Below are 16,093 nucleotides of genomic sequence, written 5' to 3' on the forward strand. Positions count from 1 at the left end.
GTGTGGCTTAGGTGCCAACATTACTTTGCTAGAAATTAGTTTGGCAGCTCTTACTAATCACTGTAATGTTTACTTTTCTTAAAAAACATTGAACTTCTCAGTGAATTCATGAACAACAGATTTATTTGCAAATTGAAGTTAATATTTGTTCTGTTAATTCTATCCCACTGGTTAGAATTGACACCCCTGATTTAAATAGTTTATTTTATTTAAAACTATTCGGTAAAGCTGACTTACAATATGCTGTATCCATGGAAAAGTATGAAGTTCTGATACACTGACGGAATAGTTCTTGCTTGAATAGTGTGCGTAATGACGTCAGGGGCACGCAGACATGACGTACACTATATGTGCCTCGCGCGCGGCCTTCCCCTTCCCTTTCCGCTGTAGGAAGTTAACGTGCCTAAGGTGCTTGGTTCTTCATCCGAAGCTAAGGCCCGCAATCCGGCGACTAGCACCGTCAAACTTAGGCATCCGACGCCACAAATATAAAATCCAACATCTACGATGGCCTCCGTGTCCGAGCTCGCCTGCATTTACTCTGCCCTGATCCTCCACGACGATGAAGTCACCGTCACCGTAAGTGGCTCCGTCCGTCAACACCGCCATGACTACACCGCGGAACCGGAGCTCCGGGGCTCCAAGACCGCGTCTCTGGGGCTGCATGCAAAGGATTTACTAAACGGGGGTAGTGGGGAGTTGATTGATGCGAACATCACGTTAATAAAGCGGATATATGAGGTGTTTATGTGAGCGCTGACGTCCATACCGGCTAAAATGGCGGCAAGCAAGTTGCTTGGCTCAGGCCACGTTTTCTCCATCAGATCTCTCGTCCCGGCAGATATTCAGGTTCAACTCTTGTTATTTGACGTTCTCAACCGTTCCCGAGTTTAAGCTGACATTGTGTTGGATCTGCCAGCACAACTGTACTTTATATCTTTGTGCGACGGCGTTAACGTGGAAGGAAAGTGACCAACATGAATAGTTGAGGCTCTTTTTATTCACTCACTGTATTATCCTGACACCTCACTAAAGGTGGAAGCTGCAAACAGCAGCTCACATTAGAGGTCCTCGTGTCACTACATCTCATTTGTTTGTGTTAAAACACAGGAAGACGTCCCAGCTTTTAATGCCACACGATCCGGAGTCTAAATAACATTTGCAGTGTAAATGTAACTTGTATTATTTACCGAGGTGCGACAAGCATCAGTCGTCTGTATCTCTATTGTGCCGATGATGTGAAAGGAGATCTTCTCTGTTAAGGTGTTTCTCCCTCGTGTGTTTTCAGGAGGACAAGCTGAACGCTCTGATCAAGGCTGCCGGAGTCGGTGTGGAGCCTTTCTGGCCAAGCCTCTTCGCCAAGGTGAGATGGACGCTCCGACCTCTTCATCACAGTGACATCCTTATTGTTTGATTGTGGAAAGGCTTTGGGGGGGAAGCAGGTGTTTAGTTGCCCAAACCAAAATGTATATACGTTCCAGCTGGTTAACTTTGACCCTCCATTGCACAACCTTCTGTTCACTGTGGAAATACATTCTAGACCGTTCATGAGTCGTAACAGTGGAGGTACTTCATGAGCCAGGAAGGACCGTCAGATATTGTGGATTGAACGTTTGTTACCCGTCGGTGTGAACAAACCGGAGTGTCGAGCTCATTGTAGTTCAGCAGCCGCGCAGCCTAATTTAAGTTCAAATCGGCTGGATTGTTAAAAAAAAAAAAAGGTTTTGGGGCCAATGAATGTCCTGTGTTGTTTCAGTGCAAATAAATTGAAGTGTAGTTTGGATATATTCTCATTCTGAGTCTTTCACATTGTAAAAACACGTTAAGACTGCTTCTGCAGCAACAAGTATCACTGATATGTCCGCCACTCTTGATACAAGACGATGTTCTGTGGATAAATTTGGAAACGTGGTCATTTTTTGCAACGTTATTCCTTTGACCAGATGAGGCCCCTCTGATATGGACCATAGGTTTGTCACACCCTCGAGGTGAAACTAGAACTTAGTGGATCGTGTGTTTAATTCTGTGTGTCGTCCTCCGGTAGGCTCTGTCCAGCATCGACATCGGCAGTCTGATCTGCAACGTTGGAGCCGGAGGAGGAGCTCCAGCTGGAGCCCCCGCTGCCGGGGCTGCCGCTGCGGCTGCTGGCGGTGACGCTCCAGGTGCCTGAACAGTCGTTCAAATGACCCGCTTTTCTTTTACACTGTACGTGTGAAACGTCCGACGTGATTTTCTAACTGCTTCTCGTTCACCTTTGCAGCCAAAGAAGAGGAGAAGAAGGAAGAAAAGAAGGAGGAGTCTGAGGAGTCCGACGACGACATGGGCCTCGGTCTCTTCGATTAAAACAGCAGTTTTTCTAAGAAAATGCAATAAAAGTACAAAAATGACTGGTCTTGTGGTGGTGTTGTTCTGAGATAAGAGAGGTGGCTGAATATTGGAGTGTTGGTTTCAACCACCACACTGATGGACGTGAAAATAGATGTTTTGAAATTTGGGGCACTAAAGTTTGTGGGAGTCAGTATTAAAATTTAATACACAAATGAAGCATTCATAACTGACTACTGAAGAAATATAGCAGATTGGAAATGTATGTTTTTTCAAAATGAAATGTGTGAGTGGGAATCCTATGAGCAGCAGTTGTGAAAACAACAAATCCAGCCAATAGAAAGGGAGAATTAGTTTTTTTTTAATTCCATTCAGGAAAGCAATTGAATCCTATGATTCTTCATCAAAAAAGTGAAATGACGAAAGTATTAAATTGAATAAATAATTGCATCAGAAAGTACATTTGAAAATCATTTGGACTCAGGAAATATTATTGTGAGTTTAGGATTTAAAAAGAAAAATTCAAATAAAAATCCCCCTGAAAGCTGAGTGTAGTGTGAAAACGTTCAGGGTTTCACCAGGACATGTGATCGACTCCAGCGCAGCTGTGGAAACGTCTCACGGATAATCAGTGGAAACGGGATGCAGCTGAGCTCAATTTTGATCACACGGCAAAGGCTGTGTTTACATTCGCACTGAAAGAAAACTGCCCACAAGTTGCACCTCGTCTTTCTGGATTATCACGTGTGGAACTTTAGGATAAAAAGGAATTGAAAACTTGCATTAATTTGAGACCTGTGCAGAAGCGAATAAGAACACGCAGACAAAAAAAAACTTACCTCAGATATATGAGCGTGAAGCGTCTGAAGCGTTCAGTCTGTCTCCACTGAAGAACGACTTGAAATATTCAAAATAAACGTCGTGGAGCTGCGAACAGCGCCACCAAGTCGTAGGGGGCGATATTGAGTGGTTTCACACTCCTGCAGTGAATAAATGGGAAACGGTTTCGCACCTTAAATTGAACTGAGTGGTGACGTCACTTAGAGCGCGTCAATATATCTCTTAGAGAATGAATAAGAAGCAGTTTAACCTTAGGGTTAGGATTACCTTTATATTAACTTTTGATTGGCCTGACTACAACGGCTCCTCGTTAGTATAGTGGACAGTATCTCCGCCTGTCACGCGGAAGACCGGGGTTCGATTCCCCGACGGGGAGAGCGAAACATTTTTTTTGCCACACTTTAACAGTTACACACTTTATATTTTCCGCAGGGATATAGAAAAAGTTGTGATTAATTGCATATACAAATAGGGTTTACAACTGCTTTTTGGGGAATTTTGGACTCAGGAAGTTCATTTTATTCTGAGTTTAGTTTTTAAAAAGCAAAACAATTAAACATCAACTTACTAACAATATGGAAATTCAAATAAAATCACAACCTGCTGGGGAAAAAAGAGAGAAAAAACGAGTGTGAGAAGTGTAACATTCAGTGTTTCACATAAACATGTGCATGTAGAATGTGCTTCACTTCACACCACATTTGATGTTACACCCATATTATAAAATTAATGAAAGTCCCCCCGCCCCCACATTCTACACATAATACCCCATAATGAGAACGTGTGAACTTCAGACTGCTACAGATCGACAGTAGAAACGTCTCAAAGATAATCAGTGGAAACAAGACGCACCTGAGCTCAATTCTGATCGCATGCCAAAGGCTGTGACTCCATATGCACTTTAAGAAACAGTTTTCACATTGTCAATATGGATTACCACGCGTAGAACTTTGAGATAAAAAGGAATGTAATACCTGTGTTCTTGTATTGATTTTGTGACCTCTGCAAACCCCCCCCAAAAAACACGGAAACAAAAAAACTTACCTCAGATAAATGAGCGTGAAGCGTCTGAAGCGTTCAGTCTGTCTCCGCTGAAGAACGACTTTAAATGCCCAAAATAAAAGTCGCGGAGCTGCAAACAGCGCCACCAAGTCGTAGGAGGCGATACTGAGTGGTTTCACACTCCCGTTGAGAATGAACAAGAAACATTTTAGCGCACTGAACAGAAGACGCTAACGATCGCCAGCTACTGACATCACTTACTATGACTTTATATACACTTTTGAGTGGAGCGATCTCAACGGCTCCTCGTTAGTATAGTGGACAGTATCTCCGCCTGTCACGCGGAAGACCGGGGTTCGATTCCCCGACGGGGAGAGCGAAAATATTTTGTCCTGCTTCACTGGAAGCTAGTAATAATTATCGTCGTTTTTGCCACACTTTTATAAATACACACTTTACATTTTCCGCTACACTTTATAACATTCTGATCACCAATGTATGAAACGATTCGGGGTTTTAATGTGAAGTATGTGATCCCAAATTATTCATGGATCCTCTTTATAGTGATTAATCAGCTGTAACACCAAGTGAAATTAGTTCAATTTTATATTTTTTTTCACGTCAGACAAAACGAAAATAATCCACATAGAAAGCTTGACGTCACCATTGATATGACGAATATATATAAAAAATATATGCTGGTTTCAATCACCACGAGTTTCCGTAGTGTAGTGGTTATCACGTTCGCCTCACACGCGAAAGGTCCCCGGTTCGAAACCGGGCGGAAACATGCTTTTGATTTAGTTCCAATTACACAATACCTACTTGAATACTTCATTCCATACAAGTGGTTAAATAAGTACTCATTTAAAATAACTACACCTCCCTAGAATCACTTTATTGACACAAGTTTATTTCAATGATCAAATAACCCTGCTTTATTAGTCTTAATGCAAAAATATAAAGCAGAAACTCTCTCTAATGAATGTGGCTTTATGTTCTCACATAAGCAAATGGATCGTAATAGAATTATGACCAACGAAGAAAAAAAAAAACAAAGAAACCAGAAAGCAGTTTATAACATTTCTTAATAATAACAGTGTTTTATTTGCTTGGTTTTGCAACTGTACATGTGTCTCCTTCCTGAGAATCCTGCTCACTCCAGAGGGAGGGAGCAGCCAGACAGTCAGGGAGGGAGGAGAGGAAGGCCGAGATACAAGAACGGACAGAAAAGAGAAAAACAGCATGACAGACCAGAAGAAGGAGGGATACAGGCATAAATAACTCCAGAGGAGGGAGGTAGAACAATGGGGAGGGGATCAGAACAAGCATGTGAACTAGAATAGAATAGAAATACTTTATTAAGCCAAGAGGTTTGACAATATCTAAATCAGAGACCAAATGAACGAGGCCTGCTGGACAAACAGCACAGAGCTTAAATAAATGAAGTCAAAGAAGTCAAGAAGTGAGCTCCAATCAGTCAGTCAGTCACATGTAGACTAAATGGCAAATAATACAAAGCATCAATGTGATCAGCAACAACAAAGTAACAGCCAATATTTCTACCATTTAAGGAGAGTTTAACAGAAAAACTACATGTGAGCCATTTCTACAATAGTTGGTTTTTTTTCTAAGAAAACAACTTGACTTTGAATGAAAATGTTCCTTTTTGGTGAAATGCAGTTCAGTTGGCACAGAAAAACGTAGCGTTTCATACAGTATAATATATAAAGAAAGCATCCTCCCTCCGTCATTTAACTCTTCGTCCAATCCCGTCCATCCCTCTCCATTATTCATGCTTCTAAAAAGGTGTTAAAATAGAGCTTCTTTGTATATTTACTATGTAAGATAACTTAAAAAGTGGCCCGTGGCATACAATTTTTCTTTTCTTTTTTTTTTTTTTCTTTTTTATTATTATTAAAAAAGACATTTAGTTTGTTCTCCAAAAGTTCAGTTTTTATCTCTTGGTGCCTGAGATAAAGAAGTCTAGAGGAGGAAAAAAAAAAAAAGATATATTGAGACTTTACATGAGCAAATGCACAACAAATCAATATGGTTTGCTCATCCAAAGTCCAAGAGGAAGACTGAAAAAACCTTACAGAGTGAGAGCAGAGGCTGGAAAGAGTAAAGATAATATAATAAAAAAAAAAACATGTTTAAACAACAACATTGTGAATTCGTCTTCATTATCCTCCATCGTGTTGGCTCTTCAGTTCCAGTTGTTCCGTCCTCCACATGGAAAGTGTCAGCCGTGGGTTCACCTGGAAAATGCTGGTGCGTCCAGTTTGCCAAAATACCTTCACTTGTCCTTCAAGTGAGCCTCGGAAAACTTCATTCACTTTCTTCAGTTTATTTATTTAAAAAAAAAAAAAAAGAGCGAGCTCTTGAGGATACGTGATGAGAAGAAGGCGCATTTCTCTGGATATAAAAGCCAAACATCAAGTACAAAACAACACAAAATTATGTTTTCCGGAGAGGGTGAGCGTTTAAAAGAGGAGAATGGGCTGATTGATACAGTCACTTATCTGCCGTCCATCACTTCCTTGTTTGCTTCTTCAAAATGTCCGCCGACAAAAACCTACCAGCCTCTTATTCATTAGCCGAGAACCAGCCGCTGATCTTTCCCTCTCGCCATGCGTTCCAATGCGCTGCTGAAGAAACCGTCAGCTGGACTAATGGGGGCAGGTCTGGTTGATCATCTTGAGCCGTGATTGGTCGATGACGTCCAGCAGGTTCTTGGCGTCGACTGCGAGTGCGTGCGCTGCCATTAGCATCTGCTTCTTGTAGTCCTTTTGTAAACTGCGCAGAGAGCAGAGCAGAGTTAGTGTGTGACGACTCGAGGCGGGTGAACGTTCACGCCGCGGTCGCTCCCACCTCGTCATGACGTACTGCTGGGCCAGCTTCATCTTCGCTATCAACTCGGCCAGATCTGAATTCAGCAGCTTCTGAGCCATTTCAATCTGCGAGGACACAAACAGAAAGTGGTAACGTCTCCCTGCCTTCACCGTCAGGTGAGCGTGGCGCTGACGTAGACAAAGATGGATTACCTCTCTGTGCGTGCTGGCTGGAAGCACAGGAATCGTCTCATCCACCGTGGCGAGCAGAGTCCTCAGAGCAAGACCCACCTCCTTCAAAGCAAAAAACAACAACAAAGAAAAACACCCACAAATTCGTTAACTTTGTAATTCCACGTGCGAAAACCAACCTCTTCTCTTTGGACTTCAACACCATGTGAGCTGTTGTCTTTAAGGCCTTTTATATTCCCATGTTTTTATATTTGTACAGCACTTTGGTCCACTGTGGTGTTTGTAAAGTGCTTCATCAATGAACTCGCTTGCTGGCTGTTTTCATCACAACGGTTGCAGTCGCAGTAAAAAAGATAATACTGAGCGTGAAGCCCACCTTCACCATGGGGACGTACTCCTCCGGGGCGGCAGGTTGTATCCTGTTGGACATCTCAATCACAGCTTTGACCAGTCCCGTCACATTCTCATATACTTTATCGTTGGAGCGGTCCAGGTTGGCGGTGGGCGGGGGGCTGATCTCCTGAGGCTGCAGCTGCAGCAACACGGCACCATCAGACAATCAGACTTCATTCAAAAACAACATTTTCAAGGTACATTTCTCCACTGGCCACATTCTTCTACTTCAATATGAGTTTCCTTCAGGCAAAAAGTAGTTCGCTTATCACTTGTACTGGCCCCGGTATAAGAAACTACAGTTTTAAAGATCTAACACTAGGGGGCAGCATTCATACAAAAACAACACATTTGGTCCGCATGCATTTTAAAGCTACACACTAGATACACACACCCTTCTACAGTGAGTGGGGAGTGTGTAGGGATGTTAGTATGTATTGTTTTAGTAATAAACCTGAAATGAGGTAACAAGTTCATTACATGAGCTTCCATCTACACGTTCAGACACAGTAAACTAGAGTTTACTACACTTCTAGTGAGAGATCCTACAGTGACTCTCATACTTGGGCTTTATTTTTCTTCACCGGAAATGATGATTAGTCGTAGAAATACTGCCGAAGTTACCTCATAATATAAGGAGTGGTATGAAATATGTAACTATCACAACTGAGTCATGAAAGTAATGGATTTTTTGTTTGTTTCTGGTGAAGAAAAATAACATTTCCAAAGGATGCAGCTTTCTATTTACATGAATGTGACTAGCAGCTACACTAGAGATAACAGACACACAAAGATCAGCTTACCCTCCACGGCTAAGGGGGAGGATGTGGGGAGGAGAGGCAGATTGGTGGGGTAGATGAGGGGTGAAAAGGACGGAGTGAATGGATTCGGAGAGTGTGGGTTGTGAAAGAGGGTAAATGTTGGAGGGATGGATCGGTGGATGTGTGGGTGCAGGAAAGCAAGTCAGAAAAGATGAAGAAGCCAGATGAAGAGGAGGAGAAGGAGGGTTGACAGGTGTGTGGGTGGAGTTTATTAGCGGGGGGGGTGGATGGGGATTTGAAAGGGGGGAGAGACAGGAAGAGCACATTAGGCCAAAGCCAATCACGAGCAGGGCATGACGTGACACAGCATGCACCCACCGACCAGCACAATAACAAATCATCAAATTAAAAACTGTAAGCCGGAGTGGGCGTGTCTAAATCAAACATGCAAATTAACACAATTTAAAAAGGGGAAGAAAAAAAAAAGAGACAAACTTTCAGGGAAGTTTTCATTCCAACAAGCAGACAACGTGTGATTTGTACCTTGACCCCTTCGTTGTAGCTGTCAACAGGGCAGAGACTGGCCAGGTTGCCAAGGTGACCGGGAGCTCCGGGGCGGGGGGGCTTCTTCGGGGGGGCCACATGTTCTGGAAACAAATCTGATTAAGTAAGTATCCCGCTCGCCTGTGTTTCAATGGAATAATAAGTTCAACTTAGAGCATCGAGATTACGCCTCATAAATTCATTGTCAACATTACTACAATAATAATTCTTCCACTCGACTCATTTCTCAGAGACACGTGTGTCAACAACCAAGTTAAGAAAACAACTTTTTAAAGAGGCATGCCATATATTGTAAACTATTAGACTCCAAAGTCATAAATGTTTCTCTTCATAGTGCTACCGTCACTTTAATTGATGAATATTAGGTCAGTTGTCTCACCTGGTTTCCCTACAGGCTGGTAGATGTGCTGGCTTCCTCCCTGTGCAAACATGCAAAAAACATTGCTTTTATTTTTTAAATAACAGATGTCCTTTATCATTCCTTTAAATGGAAAAAATTCAAACTTGTTTAATAAGAGAGCAGACGTCAGACGAAAACTAACCGTTACACAAAACACATGTAAGAAAATCTTCAGGGTTGCATGTTGACAGGATTTGTCATCTTGTGGAGTCGTGACCAGCGTAAATCTGATCTGCTTTCCTCACTCCAGGGTATTACAACCCTGCTTTACAGTCATTGAGCAGCGCTTCTCGGTTTAAAGTTCCCATGTGTCCCCTGTGGTCGGGTGCTTGGTATGTAGGCAGTGCCTTTCATGGCTCTCAGACAGAAATACTTTCTCTTCTCCTCTCGGTGTCTGCATTTCCTCCGTTATTCACTCAAGACATTCCCTCTGGGGCTCTTTTCTTGAACTCTCTCTGCTTCCTTTATGCGCCTTCTCTGGCTTGCACAGCTGTTCTGCTACACTTCACCTCCTGTCTGGCCGGCACATCCATCCATCCATCCATCCATCCATCCATCCATCCAGCTCAACAACCAACATGCTGTTACAGAGACACTTCAAGTGACTGACCAGTGCTTGTAGTGTGCCGTCCTCTTTGTCAATGCTTCCTCTGCTGTTTCTGGACTCTGCCTTCTGCAGGGAATAGAGACATTTGATTAAAAAAATAAATAAATAGTGACATTGTGAGCAGGTATTTTTAAGTCACTGGACAAGGATTGTTTGGAAACCTCGTTGGCGTCAAATCTTGAGATTCAAATCACAGATTCCCATGACGTAGAGAAACTACACAATAGCAGCATATTCGGTTTGATTAATAATAAAGACAAACTACAAAACAGGTTCTACAGCAATCAAAACACCAGAAAAGTCGAATGAATGTTCCCGTGGAGTAGTTAGTTCTGTCAACCAGCACCAGAAAGTCCACATCTACAGCAGCAACAAGTCAAAAGAGCAGTTCACAACCCCCACAAAGTCAACTTCCCGACTGTCTGTTTCTGTACCGTCTTGGTGAAGCACGCCTTGAAGAGATGCATCCTGGGAGAGTGGAGGTTAATGAAGACAGGAGGAGGAACACAGAGAGTGGAGGCCATCGAAAGAAAGAAGGGCAGAGATAGGGGGGCAAAAGGGTTAGAGAGTGGGATGGACGATAATACAGCTCAGAGCAAAGAGGAAACTAAAGGACAGAGGCAGGGAGAAAGAGCAAAGAAAGGAACGGAGGAGGAGAAAGTTGGAAGAATGGAGGGGGAAGAAAAGACAGACCGAAAAAGAGAGAAAGTTTTTCCAGAGAGGGAAAAGCTCCACTGAGCCACAAAGACAAATCCTGGAGAGAAAAGATCCAACCGCCTCTCCTCTCTCTTTTTCTCCCTCCCACTCTTTCCATCTCTCCACAGCTCCCTCTGTTTCTCTTCTTCGGCTCTGATGGCCGACTCCAGGCTCGTCCCTCCCACTCTGCTGCTCCTGCCAATCCCACTTCCTTTCTCCCTCCCTCTGTCCTCCTCTCCTCTCTTTTTGCACTTCTCTGTCGATCCTGCATCCATGAATCACAAAGTTTCTGCCTCCGTCACCCGGGAGAAACTCACTCTTCTGTTTGGTGTAAAACACTTCAGAACACCTTCTGTATTAGATAAGATGAAGTTTGGAGAGCAGAAGGGCCATTTGTCTGAAGACTGAGAATCACACTTGCTTGATTGAAATGATGTGACATGCATATGGGTGAGATTGAATTCTATATTGATAGGTGTTCAAAGTCAGGCCTGGTGGATGCACGAGTCAGAAGGCAGCTGATACACAGAAATACATTTTAAAGCCTCATCTGAGCACATACATAGGATATCATGTATTCAACCTGACAGACTGTCCAGAGAGGTTTCATAATCTGGGAAGCAATCAATGTGATTTTAAAGCCTTTCATTATGGCCACGTATGATCTGTAGGCAGGGTGACGGATAAAGAGACAGGACCCCCCCCCCCATTCAGCTTTCATCCATCACACATGTTTTCCTCACTTTGCCTCTTGTCGTTCAGCGCTCCTGCACTTTGGCTCAAAAGTGAAAACAAAATGTCAAAGCAACAGAGGACACAAATAATCTAAAGACAGAAAGAAAGAACAGACTTGTTTTCCCTCCTTCAGTGTCTGATGAGATAAATCATACATGCTCAACTGAGCCAGTTCAAAGACCTGAAGAGGTTCTTCCTGTAGCCCTTCTGGCAAAAACAATACACATGACAGAGTTTTATTGAGTGGAAAACTGCTATCTTTAAGAGGGATTTCATGGATTTAGATTACATTAGTGGTAGTTTTAGTCAGAGGGGCGGCGGAAAAAAAGCTCAACTCTTTTTTTTCTCTCTTTGTTTCTGATTTTCTTTGTTAGTTGTCTGTTAAAAATAAAACACAGATTGTGGTAAGAAGAAAACATTGATTCCCAAAACATTTAAAAACATACAAAACTGTTTTGTGTGTGCATGCGTGCGTGTGCGTGTGCGTGCGTGTGTGCGAAGCTTTACCATGAAGCTTTCCTCCTGCTCCAGCCACCGCTGGTCATCCTCCATCTGCTGCTGCTGCATCATCAGCCTCTCCTCCATCAGAACCTGACCTGCACATCCACCATCCTGTGGAGAAGAGCTCAACCGTGAATCCAGGCTTCCCGCAGCAGTTCCTTTCATGAAGTTCGTACAAATGGAAGGGTACTACGGATCAACAAGACAAGCCGGTGCTTGAAAAAATAAGCCTCTGAGGATCTTGTAATTGTTGCTGATCTACTCATACATGTGTGCAGAAAAACTATTGCAACCATCCTCCTCATGTGTCAATACTAGGAATTTCAGAAAAGTTACATTTGAAAACCTCCAACCCATTTTTAAAAGCAGTTTTCAGTCGTGACGTAAACAAACTGCTTCACTTGAAAAACGTTATCATGTAAACTGAACCTAAATAAACATGTTTTTACTCACTTTTTGTTTATATCCACATACAAAAAACACTTTCCGCCATAATTTTGTTTTATTGAGTGTTGTCTGCATGCCTTGTGTATGACAACAAAATAAAGCAATGTGGACTTTTACTTTTGGATTTCAGGACAAAAGTTTAACAGTAAATGTCAGCACTTGGCAGAACCCAAGTCGATGTCAGAACACACTGTATATTCTATTACTAAATGATCTGAAAACAATACATGCCTTCATACATAACTTTTTTCAGAATTTTTGATTTATGTATGTGTGTGTGTGTGTGTGTGTGTGTGTGTGTGTGTGTGTGTGTGTGTGTGTGTGTGTGTGTGTGTGTGTGTGTGTGTGTGTGTGTGTGTGTGTGTGTGTGTGTGTGTGTGTGTGTGTGTGTGTGTGTGTGTGTGTGTGTGTACCTCTAAGCTTGGGTTCCACAGTGCTGTGTGCTCCGGTCTGTGCTGATTCCAGGAATCAGAGGGGGGATAACTTCCTCCAACTCCTCCAACACTGCCGTGAGCTGACGGCTGTAGAAGGTGGAGAAAGAGCGAGAGACAGAGAGAGAGTAAAATTTAGTTAAACCTGAAATATTTAAAATTAAAGAAGAGAACTTTACAAGATTTTTGTGTCAAGTTGCACTTTTTATCTACCTAAAGTGTGTCAAGAAACAAAAAGTAATGTATAAATATGTACAAAATAAAATTAATTTACATAAAATAGATAACAATAATACTCTGGAGCTTATCAAAAGTATTAAATCATCTGACTTTGTCTACCAATCAGAGACAGGACAAATAATGTGGATGCAAATATGAAATAATACTGGCAAAGCTTATTAATGCAAGATTGATAATGATAATAAACAACAACCTGATGCATGTGCTGCTGACCCTTAATAGCATAACAGACTAAATATTTGTGTATAGTTTCGTATGAGATTAAGTTGGACTCAAACTAAAGTTGGAATTAGATGCTCCTTATAAGGACGAGGGCGAGAGGAGAGGAGCCTGCTGCCCTGAGAGCTGCACCGTGGATTTGGTTTGTTTGTGCGTGTGTGTGTGTGTGTGTGTGTGTGTGTGTGTGTGTGTGTGTGTGTGTGTGTGTGTGTGTGTGTGTGTGTGTGTGTGTGTGTGTGTGTGTGTGTGTGTGTGTGTGTGTGTGTGTGTGTGTGTGTGTGTGTGTGTGTGTGTGTGTGTGCGTGCGTGCGTGCGTGTGTGTGTGTGTGTGCGTGTGTGCGTGTGCATGAGTGAGTAGCTTTCGGCACTACAGGAAATGCCTGCTGTCTGCTCGGTTTATGAGGAGAGGAATAAGTGTACTCAGAGCAGCTCTCCTTTTCCCGGCCCTCACATTTCTTCTTGCGAGTCTGACACGCGTCGCGCACGCTCTGGGCCGGCTTGACCGAGTCCAGACTCAACCTGTGAGTTTACTGAGCCTGTCTTTATGGCGATGATAAAGCTCTCCCGTCCCCGGGGCTTTCAGAGACGCTCTTCATTTTAGAGTTACTGGATGGTTTTAAGGAGCTGACGTAAATGTTGAGTATAAATGCACAACTACCTGCATACATGAGTAAACTGATTACAATTAAAAGTGCTGTTTGTACGACAAGTCAAGAAAGTGCTCTTCTTTTAAACTACCCAGTAATAGTTCCTGTCTACCACTTCGAACTGTATTCAATTGCACTACAACACATTACTTTGTGAGATAATGTAGCTTCTCTGTTAAAAGAATAAACCACCTCCCTCCTAGTTTTCCTGTACTTGACTTGTACCTCCTATTAAAGGATACATCTAAACAAATGGCAGTATTAGTGAGGGTACATCAGTCTGTTCCACATACACCCTATGACAGTGAGTCAATCGCTGCTTTAGCTGTCACGACAAAGAAGCAACAGAGGTGCAAAGATACGTCACGGGTCAAGATGTGCACTTCCGTGTGTTTACCGGGAAGTGGTTGTGCTGGGGGCTGGAGAAGAAGCCCTCACTGGAGCGAGGACTGGGGTAGCCTGGTCGACTGGGCTGCAAACAGAGATTACAAGTTCTGTGAGTTCTTCAGCCTTGTCACAAGGAAAAGAGAAAGAGAGAGAGAGAAAGAGAGAGAGAGAGAGAGAGAAAGGGGGACAAACTGAGAGAAAAAGACAAGTGCTGTTACTTTAGGCGGTGCTTCATCAGAACCCCCAGAGTCCCAGGAAACTGTGACTTGTCTCCTCATCTCCATCCGGAGTCTCTCCTCTTGCTGAAGCTTCTCCTCTTCCAGTATGGTACTGCAGAAATCACATTATGAAGGAAGAGAAGAAGATTTAATGAATAACATGAGCTTTAGCTTCATACATGGAATACAACAAAACAAAGACACGGGAGAAAAGTCTCAATCAAAAATCAGTTTATGAATAAAAAAAACTTGTCAGTGTTTTTGTCAGCCAAATTATCAGAAGAACTACAAAAATGTAACCACAGTCAAACATTTCCAATAAAATTCACTGCAATGTCATGCTCAAAAACAATCAAACAAACATTGATTTTCCCCCGTTTACCTGAGCTGTGTTTTGAGTTCAGTGAATCGCGGCCTCTTGCTGGGGTCATACGACCAGCACTTGGTCATCAAACTGTACAGGGTGGGAGGGCACTGAGGGGGCATCGCCAAGCGCTCGCCGTTCTCTATCCTGCCGATCACATCATTGTTCTTCACGCCCTGGAAGGGCTTGATGCCGTACATTAAGATCTCCCACATACACACGCCTAGAGAGCCCCACAAGAAAGACACATGGTTAAATCATTGCTTCTGGAAATGTTTCCGGTCCATCGAAACACGACAGGGACTCACCAAACATCCAGACGTCACTGGCAGAGGTGAATCTCCGAAAGTTGATCGATTCGGGAGCCATCCATTTGATAGGAAGTTTACCTTTAGAGGCTAAGAAACACAAACACGAATACGTTCAAATGGCGAGCAAACAAACTGAGCAGGTAACTGCTCTCACCAGCAGATGGTGGTAAAGTACTGACAGATGAAGGAGACTTTGCCACAGGAAACTACACAACACAAGCTGTGAGTGAAGCTGTTTCATTACCTTTGTAGTAAGAGCTGTCCTCCATGTATCGTGACAGGCCGAAGTCTCCGAGCATTACACAGTCGACTGAAGACACCAACACGTTTCGTGCAGCAATGTCCCTGTTAAGCAGTAACGGCTGCATTTAGGAAGCTGGCCTCTTACACAAAAGTTTAATTGAATCGTAACAATTTTCATCATCAGTGTCGGTAGTCTGATAGAATCGGAATGTGACCCAAAGATGATCTAGTCTTTTCTTCTCGACTGGGTGTGTGTGTGTGTACCTGTGCACAAAGCGTTTACTCTCCAGATAGGCCAGTGCCGTACTGAGCTGGTAGGCGAACAGAATCAGAGTGGCCAAGTCCAGACTATACTTCCTCACCTGGAGGAACGAGCGCAGCTAAAGACAGAAAGACAGAGACCAAAGCACAAGAGTGTGTTATTACTGTGCAACTACGCAAAGTCTTCACAGTGCATGCTGTGTCAAAGTATGTGGCATTAAGTACAAAATATGATAAACACTGGCACAGTCTGTAAATAAATATGTAAATGTGAGCAGTGTTGTTTGAAATTTGAGTGAGGTCGTTGACTTGTACCTCTCCAAGAGTACAGAGCTCCATGATGATCCACACTGGGTTCTCTGTAATCACTCCGATCAGCTTGACGATGTTTGGGTGGTCGAACTGGCGCATCGTCACTTCCAGGAAATCACAAATACACTCAGCATTTTTTCCAAGATAACTTTTGTACAGCAGA

At 43.0% G+C, this 16,093-nt stretch overlaps 2 protein-coding genes across 8 annotated transcripts in view; one reads left to right on the top strand and one right to left on the bottom strand.

Moving 5' to 3' along the window:
* Positions 1 to 363: 363 nt before the first annotated feature.
* On the top strand, positions 364 to 2,387 carry rplp1 (ribosomal protein lateral stalk subunit P1). Its single transcript, XM_080484501.1, has 4 exons — positions 364 to 579; positions 1,289 to 1,363; positions 2,045 to 2,162; positions 2,261 to 2,387. The coding sequence occupies exons 1-4, from the start codon at positions 508 to 510 to the stop codon at positions 2,341 to 2,343; spliced, it is 348 nt and encodes a 115-aa protein (XP_080340627.1). The 5' UTR covers positions 364 to 507; the 3' UTR covers positions 2,344 to 2,387.
* Positions 2,388 to 6,086: 3,699 nt separating this feature from the next.
* The window catches only part of ptk2aa (protein tyrosine kinase 2aa), a gene marked incomplete at its 5' end in the record, with an annotated part of 54,901 nt that continues 44,894 nt past the window's right edge, over positions 6,087 to 16,093 (bottom strand). For 4 of the 7 annotated variants that reach the window (XM_080485164.1, XM_080485168.1, XM_080485167.1 and 1 more), the window contains 16 exons: positions 6,087 to 6,966; positions 7,042 to 7,127; positions 7,215 to 7,295; positions 7,570 to 7,725; positions 8,891 to 8,994; positions 9,291 to 9,330; positions 9,922 to 9,984; positions 11,857 to 11,961; positions 12,711 to 12,818; positions 14,232 to 14,306; positions 14,440 to 14,551; positions 14,822 to 15,026; positions 15,112 to 15,201; positions 15,359 to 15,459; positions 15,622 to 15,737; positions 15,934 to 16,034. In XM_080485164.1, coding sequence (XP_080341290.1) covers positions 6,840 to 6,966; positions 7,042 to 7,127; positions 7,215 to 7,295; positions 7,570 to 7,725; positions 8,891 to 8,994; positions 9,291 to 9,330; positions 9,922 to 9,984; positions 11,857 to 11,961; positions 12,711 to 12,818; positions 14,232 to 14,306; positions 14,440 to 14,551; positions 14,822 to 15,026; positions 15,112 to 15,201; positions 15,359 to 15,459; positions 15,622 to 15,737; positions 15,934 to 16,034 — 1,670 coding nt within the window. In that variant the 3' untranslated portion in view covers positions 6,087 to 6,839. Of the gene's footprint in view, positions 6,967 to 7,041; positions 7,128 to 7,214; positions 7,296 to 7,569; positions 7,726 to 8,890; positions 9,007 to 9,290; positions 9,331 to 9,921; positions 9,985 to 11,856; positions 11,962 to 12,710; positions 12,819 to 14,231; positions 14,307 to 14,439; positions 14,552 to 14,821; positions 15,027 to 15,111; positions 15,202 to 15,358; positions 15,460 to 15,621; positions 15,738 to 15,933; positions 16,035 to 16,093 lie in introns of all 7 variants that reach the window. The other 3 variants (XM_080485165.1, XM_080485162.1, XM_080485163.1) reach the window with 2 other exon arrangements.

Source organism: Lipophrys pholis, assembly GCF_963383615.2.
Source record: "Lipophrys pholis genome assembly, chromosome: 17".
Lineage (NCBI taxonomy): Eukaryota > Metazoa > Chordata > Actinopteri > Blenniiformes > Blenniidae > Lipophrys > Lipophrys pholis.

Coding starts and splice junctions, on each gene's coding strand:
- rplp1 (XM_080484501.1), top strand. CDS start 508: ATGGCCTCCGTGTCCGAGCTCGCCTGCATTTACTCTGCCCTGATCCTC. Junction 580..1,288: donor ACGATGAAGTCACCGTCACC/GTAAGTGGCTCC, acceptor GTGTGTTTTCAG/GAGGACAAGCTGAACGCTCT. Junction 2,163..2,260: donor TGCTGGCGGTGACGCTCCAG/GTGCCTGAACAG, acceptor TCACCTTTGCAG/CCAAAGAAGAGGAGAAGAAG.